The sequence below is a fragment of the Mastigoproctus giganteus genome, chromosome 1 (genome assembly GCF_048544385.1).
Source record: "Mastigoproctus giganteus isolate SK-2022 chromosome 1, ASM4854438v1, whole genome shotgun sequence".
NCBI lineage: Eukaryota > Metazoa > Arthropoda > Arachnida > Uropygi > Thelyphonidae > Mastigoproctus > Mastigoproctus giganteus.
This window is the reverse complement of record NC_143575.1, coordinates 68,471,936-68,485,337: the sequence shown is the minus strand read 5'-3', so window position 1 is coordinate 68,485,337 and position 13,402 is coordinate 68,471,936. Positions and strand designations below refer to the sequence as shown.

The 13,402-nt window shown below is 35.0% G+C and overlaps 1 protein-coding gene across 1 annotated transcript in view; it reads left to right on the top strand.

The window, feature by feature from the left end:
• The window catches only part of LOC150090874 (uncharacterized), a 628,907-nt gene that overhangs the window by 155,493 nt on the left and 460,012 nt on the right, over positions 1-13,402 (top strand). The window contains exon 7 of the mRNA XM_090375379.1: positions 2,455-2,549. Within this exon, the coding sequence (XP_090231505.1) occupies positions 2,455-2,549 (95 nt within the window). The remainder of the gene's footprint in view (positions 1-2,454; positions 2,550-13,402) is intronic.

Genomic DNA, 13,402 nt, shown 5'->3' with positions numbered 1-13,402 from the left:
TTCTCAACCAAATCAACAGAATTCTTGGGAATCCTTTATGCAATACATCCAAACTTCCCTCCACATTCCATTCATGGTTTTCTGAGTCACTTCATCCCAGGCACTTGAAACGTTGTAGATGGCAATTTTAATGTTGTAGGATTTCTACAACTCCTTTTAATAGCTTGGGAAAAGGTGTTCCTTATGTTGTAAGCTTTAATTGTGGCAAATAACACCTTGGTTCATTGGTTGGATCAGAGATATAGTGTTTGGAAGTATGTAAAAAATTTTATATGATTGTTCTTCTTTTAAGCTTTCTTTGCTTGGATGTCCTGGCGTGTTGTCCATGATCAGAATTGCTTTGTAATCAAGGTTATTTTTTGCACAATATCTTTCCACTGCAGGACAGAAGAATTCAGAGTACTGATCAACAAAAAGAGGCCTTGTTACCCAAGCTTTTATATTAGCCTTCCAAATTGCAGGTAGATTTGATTTAGTAATCCCCCACAGCTTTACCAACCGGCAAAGTCAACCGATCCTTCGCTGCTTTGAAGCCTGGCATGTTTTTTTTTCTTTTTTCTATATGAAACTTCTTTTAGGCATTTGTTTCCAAAAAAGTCCTGTTTCATCTATGTTAAAACTTGTTGAGCAGTATAACACCCCTCTTCAATAATTTTAACAAGTTCTTTTTTGAAAGTTTCTGCTCCTTCTTGATTTGCACTTGCGGGTTCTCCCTGGATTGCTATGCTGTGTAGGTTATAGCGATTTTTAAATCTATCGAACCAGCCCTTACTAGCGTTAAATGGTTGCACTTTTTTTTTTGTGATGAGCTTCCTTCAGATCTTCATGTTAGCTAATCACTTTTTCTTTAATAATAATTTAACTTAACAGAATTCTGGGTTGGATATTATCTTCAGTAAAGTTATTTAGAAATCTCTCCATTTCAATCATAATAGCCAACCTATTCTTAGTCAATTTATTTGCCTGTAGTGGAACAACTGTCTTTTCCAATGCTAAAATTCTTTATTTTTTATAATTGTTCTTTCAGTTGAACCTGCCAGTCCTAAATTATTGCATACATCCACTTCTTGTTGACCGGAATCGATTGGCTTCAAAACGTATAATTTAATTTTAAAACTAAATCTTTTTCTTACCTTTACTGTCTTCGTATCATGTCCTGATGTTGCATTTTCATTCTTATTCACCATTATTAACTCTTCAAAAATGTAACTGCCTTGCAACTAAACTTATGATACAATGTTCGAGTAACTGTCTATTATGGACCATGTCTAACACTGTACTGAGTTATGACTAGACTTTGGATAAATGCATATAATGCAGATATTACAAGCAATACTGCATATTCCTTAACTTGATAATTTTTTCAGTTGATCTTGGAACTATGTAACAAGTCATTGCACTGCAATTAAATTAGCACGAAAAAATTTCTCAAGTTTGGGAAACCTTTTAATGCTGTTTTGCTATTCATTCTCACACTATCGACTACATCAGATGAAACGTTTTCATTAAACATGCCAAAAATTCAATCTGTATGTTGGTAAAAGAGTGGTATAGTGAAGTCGACAGCACTATAGTGAGATATGGGTTATAATATAAGAACAACATTATAGCGGATCAGCATAAATCGAACCGCATTATAACAAGGGCTTACTGTATAATTAGTATGCTCTCGACAAAAAGGCAGTGCAAACAGTGGAAGACAGTTCACCATGGCACACACACACACACACACACACACACACACACACACACACACACACACACACACACACACACACACACACACACACACAAGCAAGGATGAGCAAATCAAAATTCTAGACCATTTTCTTTGGTTATGCTAAGATATTAGTACATTTAGAATTTGTTCAAACTGCTAATCAGTAATTTTAACATAACATCAGAAAAGATAACATCATGATAGTGTACAGATTCTCACTACCTTATGAGTGAGTCAAATTGAGCTGGAAAAAACTGATCATTCAGTTCTATATTTTTGTGATTTGACTCTGTCTTGTTTCTATACTCAAATATCAGAACTAAGCTGAAAGGGGTACATTTTGAGTCTTTGGAGGAAATCAGCATACGATGAGGCCACCAAAATCAGTAAATGAGTTCCACAAATGCTTCCAGTTATGGAACAAAGGAATGACTTCATGTAGAATTGCCCTAGGGAACTATTTTGAAGGGGACAAAAGCAAATAACTGTTAGCTCCTGTTTTAACTTATAAAACATTGGAACCCTCTAGCTAGGCTTTATATTGTACAAATATAAATATGTGAAAATTCACTACTATACAATTAAAGAATAACTTTAATTTAAATCTTTAGAAATTATTTCTAAGCTTTTCTGAAATTTTAATTTTTTAACTCTGCTTTGTTGTTTTTTTTTTTATATTCATTTTAATCATCTTCCCTTATTGGAAGGTGTATTCACTCATGAATTACTTACAGGTCTTACTGTAGAAGAAATTCTGCTGAAAGATTTAAAAGTAATATCTAATAATGCAGTGAGCATAGCAGTTCCTTCTGTTCCTCTCTTACTAGAAGTAAGTATTTTTGATTTTCTTAAATTATATATAATACTGTTACTACCACTGATTTCCTTCAGACTTTAAGTTGTCTGCGTCCTTCGAAGATCAGGCATTTCATTGTAACAAAAACTACAGTGCTCAGACTACACTCGTGTGGTAAATTCAAATTGGAGAAGGATGGTTGCAGGATAGATGTGTGGAGGTTTGCCTTCAGCCAGTGGGTGGTTGATTGTTGGAACAAACTTCCATCTGTTGTTGGGGAAGTGAGCAGTTTGAATAAATTCAAGGAAAAACTAGACAAATTATTGGAGGAGATGGACTGGTGATGTGGGTGTTTTTTTTTTTTTTGGATTGATGCTTTATAAGCTTTCTTGCATTGTGTGCCACTACTAATAATAAAACACTTCATTGCTTTTGTACCAATTAAGAAGATTTAATGGGAAATAGCTGTTTAGGCGCTTACAAAGAAAAACAGTAAATGGATAATTTCAAATTAGTTGAAAAAGATATTACAAAGGTTGACATAAAATTCAACATTTAAATGTGATTAATATAATTCTATTTAATTGTTCTGTTAAGTTTTCTGATATGCTTCCTGTTAAGCTATGCTTTAATGGCTAGGAAAAATAAATAATCTAAAAATATTAGATAGTTGCAATACTTGCAGTAAGAATAAGGTGCATGATAGACTGACCTTCAACTTTGCGATCCAGGTGACTGGTACAATAAGGAGGATACTGACAAATTGTGTGCAAGGCTACATTGATTGGACATTGCACAAGGTTAGGGACCTTCTGGCACCCATTCAGTGTTAGAGATGTATGGATTTTGGTCACGTGGCCAGACCCTGCAGGGGCGATGTTTTCTGCATCCATTTTGGAGGGTATGAACATGCAATTAGGATGTGCCTTAAATTAGAAGATCCACCTAGGTATGTGAATTGCTGGAGAAGGAAGGTCCCCACTGGCTACACTGCCATGGATAAAACTATCCAGAATATAACAGAGCATTTGATTCAGTGAAATGGAGGACTGGCTATGGTTGAGGAATCCAGTGTGCTTGTGTGGTGGAGGGTTATGGAGTTAGCAGTTGGCATGCTCAATCTGTATAACTCTATAGACCAGACTGTCTGTCTGTGTCGCTCATATTGGTGGTGGGGTGCATTGTTTCTATGGTGATGCAGTTTAGCTCTTATCATGTTGAAAGTTGGGAGGTTTTCCTGCTTGTGCAAGCTCCTAGTAGGATGTTTGCCTTGTTGCTGTTCTGTAAGTGATTATGTAGTCAGTTGTAGGTGATGGTTCTTACTGCAAGCTTACATGTGACTGTGAATTATGAGTATCTTAAGTAGATGCCATCTCATGAGATGGCACCAAATGGTGCTGAAGTAAGAATTGTTATGTTGTTTTATTATGTTAGCTCGTCTAGTTGAGTGAACTTCTTGTGTTATGTTCTTAATTTTGTTAAGAGTTTAGATATTAGAGACCTACCTCCTTGTGGTGAGGGTGTTGATGGCCTCTCCTCACTACCAGGCTAAATAGTTGAAACTGAATGAATCACTTTATTTGTTTTGTTCTGTTTGGGTGACCTGAGTAGCGTCTATATTCTGAATTTAATAACCAACTAGATGTTCTGGTTGTTACATACAGATGAGAATTAGACTCATATGGGCGAGAGCCTAGGGGACATCTAGGTTACTGGTTCCCCCAAATAAAATGAAATGTCCTTTGTTGCAGCTTAGTCGGTATGATGCTTTGCAGCCTACCACTCATTTGGAGTGATCTGGGTTCAGTTTCAGTTGAGGCTGTAGTTAGATTATTTCAAGCAAAGGGAGAAAGGTTTTTCTCTGTGACTTATTCCAATATTTTTAGCCCACACAACATGCAAATCAGTCCCTGAATACTTCTACAAACACTCACTAATGGCAGCTGCAGTGACATTAAGATTTCTGTTTGTCAGAGAAAGAAAAGTAGCTCTTGATATGTCCTATCAACTTGCACCTCTTGATTGTGACAGAGTTTCGAGAGAGATTAGCAATTGTTTGTTGGCTACTGTCCTGTCCAGCTCTGAGCAATTGTAATGTAATCTATTCAGTATCTTCTAAAATAATTAACTTTTCCTACTTTTGTATATTCCCAGTTGTATTTTACAGCTCTCCTTGGCTAACAAGTAGTACAAAGGGATCCAGAAAGGAATTCACCAGGTGGTAGATGACTTTCATCAACCGGTGAAATACCACCACTTTGCTTATTGGAGGCTTGAAGTGGTGAAACCCATGTTTAGTCTCTAGAGCAAAGTTTCCGGCATTCCCCCCCCTCCCCATACTTCTCCTTCAACCCGTGCACGGTACTGAGTACTATAGGTTTTGATGCCTTTCGTGTTTGGGGTTCTCATAAAAAAAAAAAAAAAACCTCACTAGGATTTATATATATTGTTTGATCACACATTGGTACTGCTTCTCTTTCCATAGTAATAGGTGGGTCAGAAAACTGCTAGCTTGGGAAATAGGCAGAGCAGAATTGGAATTTGAGGAGTACAATGTGTACAGAAAGGATAGACAGGATTGAAAGGGAGAAGAGATTATGCTGTGAATTAATAAAAAACATAAAATCTAAGGAAGTCCATCCAGTTGACATGAGTGAATGCCAACAATTATTTCCAGCACTTGGTGAAACCTTTCACCTTCATCCAAGGTTCTGTGGAACATACAGGGTGTATGAGAATTATCTTTACAAATTTTATCGTAAATAAAATTTTATTTGGGAGTCATAGAACAACATTGAAGGTTTCATCTTGTGGAAAAACTGCGAAGAAAAAGAAAGCCAACACGAGAACGACGAGAAACGTTGGATAACTTATGCGGAAAATTAGCTTCCCGATACGGCACTCTAGCGCTGCTCACTCGGTAAACAGACGGTAGGTGTTATAGTCTGGAGGAAAGTCGAGAACGATATATTGATTGACAAGTAGGCGTGGCAAATGATATACTGATTGGTGCGCAAAGACAACGCATGATAACATCGGTTTATTAGCACTCAGCACTAATGGTAACTTGTCCTGTTTGTTTGTTTGTTATTTAGTTTTTAGGAGCATTAGCAACTAAGGCCATATTGCTCCGGGGATATGCGGTGGTAATCCCATGACCTTTCCGCATCTTCGTATTTGGAGGTGACCAGCTCGAACCCCGGTTTAATCAAGAAGTGTGTGCTACGCTCTGCTGCTCCTTCCCACCTGGCTACGGAGGCGCCTGTAACTTGTCCTAATGAATGCATTTACATAATGGTGAAAAAAGGTCAGGTTGCCTCCACTTGAATCCCATGGGAGCTTGAACCCCCCTCCCAAAGTAAGTGGAAGGGGTAACCTAACCTTTTTTCTCTTTAGAATCATGGGTGGACTAGAGCATAAATCGTTTATTAACAAAATATTAATTTTTTATTACTGTACTTTTATTTTTAAAGACACTCGTGCAGATACACATGTACCATAATGTCAATAGCTATTCACTATATATATATATATATATATTATGTGAGGTAAAAGTTAGGCAAAAGTAATAAAAATAAATAAATATGGCTATGTAGCTATCATTAGAGGCAGCAAATGCACATCCTCCACATGATGCCTAATTATATCTGATAATTAAAATAAATATGATATTTAAAATAAAAACATCAGCCAGTAGTACGGCAATAATACAGAGCGAAACGAAACGCAAAATAATATAAAATAAACAAACAGGGAAGGGAAAGTAGAGATAATAGGACCAAAAGGTAGTCGATAATCCCCTGTATAATTTAGTCAATTAAGTCATTAAACCCAATTAATAAAAAATGATGTAAATTTAAAATTATTTATAATTGGCATTATTTTAAATTTACATCATTTTTTATTAATTGGGTTTAATGACTTAATTGACTAAATTATACAGGGGATTATCGACTACCTTTTGGTCCTATTATCTCTACTTTCCCTTCCCTGTTTGTTTATTTTATATTATTTTGCGTTTCGTTTCGCTCTGTATTATTGCCGTACTACTGGCTGATGTTTTTATTTTAAATATCATATTTATTTTAATTATCAGATATATATATATATATATATATATATATATAATCCAAATATACTAGTGTTAAAATGTAAGATATAAATATATTAAGTGTTACTATTATATAAAAATAAAAATAAAAAGTTACATATAGAACTAACCGATTAATGCCATCAAACGATAGAACATTACATCGGACATTAGGTATGTCCAAATTATATAAGTTAACGTAATGCAAGTACCTCATCATTTGAAAATTGATGTAACCATTCTCCAACCGTACCTCCAGCATACATGAAAAAATATGCAAAGTTACATAAAAATATATCAAATATTAGATAAATAACAAAATAAGCCCAACATGGGAACCCATTTTGTAGGAGACTTTGTCGAGGGCTAAACTCCTACAAAATAAAAACCCAAGTTAGACTGAGCCATCGGTTTCTGTTATCATCTGCCTGTATACCAATTCCAATATCCATAATAATGGATAATACAATTAATTTAGCATTAGGTTATAGTAAATACTATAAATCAGTATAAATCTGGCCGTCCAAAATGTGGGTTATGTCTAATCATAATTTGTACGAATACAGACTGGATGATATTTAGCCCGACCGATCGCTACAAAATTATAAGCACAACTGAGAAATATTAATAATTGTTGAAAAATATGTAGAAAAATTTTGTTGAACAATATGCAAAAAATATTTGTAGAAATAAGCTAATAAAGCTAACTAAAGGCGAACGGAAGTCAGAGTAGTTAAAGCAATAGTATCTCACTCCCCCTCGAATTACTCTAATAGTTCGTGAGATATGAAAAATTAAGGCAAGAGGATAGATAAAAGTAAAACAGAAAAGGAAAAGCATTTTATCAATATTACATCGGATTTAACCGGGAGTGTAAAATCCCGACCCTAATAGTAGGGATCCTGGTTAATAGTAAGAGCTGGTAAAAATATATAAAAAGCATGCCAAAAGCAACAGAAAAAGGAAAAGAGGAAACGGAATGGCTAGTTCCTAAGATAATTTACTATAAAACCAAAGATCAAACATATAGTGGCAAACATTATGTGAGGTTTAAAACAAAGGAAAGAAAGCCATTAAACAACAATGGCGGGAATACCTTATATTCATTACCGTAGCCCAGGGCGGGAAAAAACTAAACGCCAGCAGCAAACGCACAGGACGTTTATAACTGCCGCGTATTCTACGCCACCTAAGATATGTCCAATAATAGCCAAGTATAAGATTAACAATAGTATGAAAGCGCCCTCTATCGTAAAGAAAACAAAACCAATATTTCTCAGATGTCGAAGAGAAATCTTAGTAAAAATGAATTAATTCCTACTGTAGAAACACATATAGGTACCACTTTTCTAAGGCGTAAGCTATATATAGCATGTTTATACAGCAGTATGTACCTGTTTATACAAAGGCTAATTAGTAAATAACTCGCTCCAAAGCAATCCAATACGTACTAAGCATATTTTGGGCAGATTTGCTGAAGTACTGAATACATGGGACGAACCTAATATAAATATAAAACGCATACATGATATAACATTTGGACTAAAGCATAGCAAGCTTAAAGCCTTAGAAAAAATTAACTTGACATAAGTGCACCGTAACCAGCATCTAGACCACTTACTCAAGGATATCTTTAAATATCGGCTAGGTAATAAACAGGTTATTGAAAACATATATATTAATATTAAATTCAGCAACATTATCTGAGAACAGTACTTTCCCATGGTTTTAAATACAGACCGAACACTAGTCCTATTGCTAAATATATTAACAAACAATTACACTCCGACCTTATGCAATTTTGCCTTAAACTTGCATATAAGTATAATTTACCACTAGAGACCTATAATTGGCTGGTACTTACTATCAGTGAACTTAAGCAACATTTAAGTAAGAAGCTTTTACATAGTAAGCAACTTACCAATAGAGATAGCAAAAGATATAACATGCAATTAATCAAAAGACAATTAAAGGATTTACAAGATATATTTATCATAAACAAGATAAATATATCTTGTAAATTATTTACTATATTTACCATAGACAAGGCCGCTAATAATTATAGTTTTATCTGTAAACAATTCTATGCCTCACTATTATACAATGAGCTGCATAGCAGCACTACATACGCTAGATCAAACAGTAACCTTGGTACTATCACCAAAAAGCTACTAGCGATGCAAAAAAAGTTAAAACTTAAGAACTGCAACACTAACTTTCCTTTTTTGTATGGGATACCTAAATTTCATAAATCACCTACCAGTTTCAGATTTATAACTTCATGTAGAAATAGCTACTCAAAAGTCCCGCATGGTAAGCTAGTTGATCTGCTTAAGATTATCTTCAATAACATAAATTTCACTAGGATTATTAATAATAATAGACCCATTTTAACCTTTATAAAGAATAATAAGCATAATATCAAACACATAAATACATATGATTTCAAAAACTTATTCACTAGCATCCCGCATGATAGTTTAAAATTGGTTTTAAATAATTATTTCACAGAATATAGCGACTTTTTACCCTGCCAACGTAATTACTGGGATAACCTACTTAACCTATGTATTTCCAACAGCTACATTTATAATGGTAGCAATATTTTCGTACAGCATACTGGCATAGCTATGGGGGCAAGTAGCTCATGTCTTATGGCTAATCTATATCTACACCATTTTGAAAATAACTTGACTAAAGATATCAATATGTTCAGATATATAGATGACTTAATTGTATTCAACTATAATGACTTTCATACTGAAGCAGTTAAACACTACCCGCAGGAATTGGTGCTAGAAGTCACTAACAAGAGTGACTCGGGTAAAGCTACATATCTAGATATAGACATTCATAATAAGAATAACAACCTAACTACCAAGATTTTCGACAAACGCAAAGAATTTAATTTCAAAACTATAAACCTAACCAGTTGGGGTACTAATATTTCTATACGTATCCTTAAAAATATAATAGTGACGCAAGTTATCAGAAGATTATACATCTGTAATAATAAAAGTGATGTTATAGATGCACTGATGGATCTTAAACATAATTTATTAGATAACGGTTTCCCACAAAATTTCATTATGAAACATATGAGTACTGCTTTGTCTATAGCACTAAATCAATACCACGAAGATATAAACCAATTGGATACTACGGAAGTTATCAGGCATAATAATATATATTGAAATATTCTCTGTTTAAAAGAATTATCATCTGGTATAAATTCTCTGGTATAATTTCTCTGTTTTTTAAAACAATTATTATCTGTTGTATTCATCAGGATCTTTGGAGCGAGTTATTTACTAATTAGCCTTTGTATAAACATGTACATACTAGGTACTGCTGTATAAACACGCTATATATAGCTTACGCCTTAGAAAAGTGGTACCTATATGTGTTTCTACAGTAGGAATTAATTCATTTTTACTAAGATTTCTCTTCGACATCTGAGAAATATTGGTTTTGTTTTCTTTACGATAGAGGGCGCTTTCATACTATTGTTAATCTTATACTTGGCTATTATTGGACATATCTTAGGTGGCGTAGAATACACGGCAGTTATAAACGTCCTGTGCGTTTGCTGCTGGCGTTTAGTTTTTTCCCACCCTGGGCTACGGTAATGAATATAAGGTATTCCCGCCATTGTTGTTTAATGGCTTTCTTTCCTTTGTTTTAAACCTCACATAATGTTTGCCACTATATAATGTTTGATCTTTGGTTTTATAGTAAATTATAGTAAATTATCTTAGGAACTAGCCATTCTGTTTCCTCTTTTCCTTTTTCTGTTGCTTTTGGCATGCTTTTTATATATTTTTACCAGCTCTTACTATTAACCAGGATCCCTACTATTAGGGTTGGGATTTTACACTCCCGGTTAAATCCGATGTAATATTGATAAAATGCTTTTCCTTTTCTGTTTTACTTTTATCTATCCTCTTGCCTTAATTTTTCATATCTCACGAACTATTAGAGTAATTCGAGGGGGAGTGAGATACTGTTGCTTTAACTACTCTGACTTCCGTTCGCCTTTAGTTAGCTTTATTAGCTTATTTCTACAAATATTTTTTGCATATTGTTCAACAATTATTAATATTTCTCAGTTGTGCTTATAATTTTGTAGCGATCGGTCGGGCTAAATATCATCCAGTCTGTATTCGTACAAATTATGATTAGACATAACCCACATTTTGGACGGCCAGATTTATACTGATTTATAGTATTTACTATAACCTAATGCTAAATTAATTGTATTATCCATTATTATGGATATTGGAATTGGTATACAGGCAGATGATAACAGAAACCGATGGCTCAGTCTAACTTGGGTTTTTATTTTGTAGGAGTTTAGCCCTCGACAAAGTCTCCTACAAAATGGGTTCCCATGTTGGGCTTATTTTGTTATTTATCTAATATTTGATATATTTTTATGTAACTTTGCATATTTTTTCATGTATGCTGGAGGTACGGTTGGAGAATGGTTACATCAATTTTCAAATGATGAGGTACTTGCATTGCGTTAACTTATATAATTTGGACATATATATATATATATAAATAAAGAATCTTTCTTTCTTTTCCTATTATTTCCTAACCTAACGTTTAAGGTTAGGTTATGAAATATAACGAAAAATAAAGAAACCTTTTCCTTTTTTCGTAAACAAAACCTAAATCAACAATATAGTAAAAACACTCATGAACTCCAAAAATCTGCTTTTAATAATGAGAAAAAAATATAATGAAGAACATAAAAATGAACAAACTGAAACTTTTATTAATTTAGTTTTCATCAAAAAAATCAACTGACGTTTTATTTTTCTTCCATCTTTAAAAGATTCATTGCTACTATTACCTGTTTACTGCAAAACTATTCTGCACCATTCTTTACTCATAAATACACATTATAATGCCAACCAATGACTACACAGTAGCTTGTTTGTCGCACCCACCACCAATCATTTCATTGTTTGTCACGCCAACCTGTCAATCAATATATCCTTCTCGATTTCGGCTCCAGACTGATAACACCTACAGTCTGTTTACTGAGCGAGCAGCGCTAGAGTCCGGTGTCGGGAAACTCATTTTCCGCGTAAGTTATCTGACGTTTCTCTTCGTTCTCATGTTGGCTTTCTTTATGGAATACCAGTGATGGAAGCACATGTGCTTCCATTCACTGGTATTCAGTGGATGGCAGTGGATGGAAGCACATGTTGTGTCGCACGGAGCACAAGGAAACAGCCGATTAGCTCAAATCAGTCAGTCACCATGAATCAGCAGGAGAAAGCACAGTGCTGGAATGGTTTATCGAAATGAGATCTGACACGCAGGTCCAATGAAATTTTAGAAGACATTATAACTGAATGCCACCATCAAGACCATTGATATGTGTTTGGTTCAAAAAGTTTAAAGATACAGGAAGTGTTGAGCACAAGAAAGGTGCAGGGTGGCCTCGTTCGTCTGTTGAAAATGTCGAGCACATACGAGAGGCCTTTCTTTGCAGTCCACACAAGTTGACACGAGGTGCAATTCGTCAGTTCCAGTTGCCTCATTCAATCATGCATCAGGTCTTACAAAAATGTTTGAAGCTACACCCTTATAAATTGAAACTGCTGCAAGCGATTATGCAACACGATGGGGTGGTCCGTAAGAATTTGCAATCACCTGCTTGATAGTTTGACAGGGATAATGAATTTCTGAAAAAAATCATGTTCACAGATGAAGCCACGTTTCAGGGACAGTTAACAAACAAAATGTACGAATCTGGAGATTAGAAAACCCACACATCATGATAGAGCACATTAGAGACAGCCCCAAAGTTAATGTGTGGTGTGGCTTGTTTCAAGATCATGTGATTGGACTCTTTTCTTTGTCGAATCAACAGTGAACTCTAACATCTACCTAGACACACATTGTTTGGATATTTTGCACTAGACTAACGGTGCCCACATTGAGTGTTTGTGACTATCAGAAAAACTGAAAATATCTCTGTTAGATGATTTTTTTTTTTTATTATTCCCAAACACGAGAGGTATTATTATTATTATTATTATTATTATTATTAGCCATAAGGTGCAAGGAAGCCTGAGGCTTATACTGCACAAGCCAAAAAAAAAATTTATTTATGCTGTGACCCAGAGAGAGAGAGAGAGAGAGAGAGAGAGAGAGAGAGAGAAGTAAAAGGAAATTACCAAGAAAGAGAAGAATGATGATATCCATCTCAGGACCCTGGGTGTGCCAAGCCCATACTCACCAGATGTGAGCCCCTACCTATAGTACTTAGTACCGTGCTTGGGTTGGAGGTTGAGAAGATGAAAGAAGATATTTGTTGACATTCGACTTGAACTTCTGTAGACTGTAATTTTCAGGAAATACGTATGACGGAAGGTTGTTCCAGAAAACGACAGTTGAATGAATAAACGAGGAAGATGAAAAGTTGGTTCTGTGGGTTTGAAGTTGGACAGTAAATGGATGTTGGCTGGTGGTGGCACGTGTTCGGACTGTTTTGAAAGAGAGAGCAGGAATTATAGAAGCCAATTCAGAAGAACAGTGCCCATGGAAGTATCTGTAGAAGAGGCATGCAGCAGAAACAGTACGTCTCCGAGACAGCGAGTGGAGAGACTGTTAGAGATGAATCAATAATTAACCTAACTGCCCTCTTCTGAATGGAATCAAGAAGCCTGAGGCACCACCCCAGATGTGGAAACAATATTCCATGGCAGGGCGGATTTGCGATTTGTACAGAGTACTATAATTTTTAGTGTTTCTCACCAACCATTGAAGTAAAAATGAA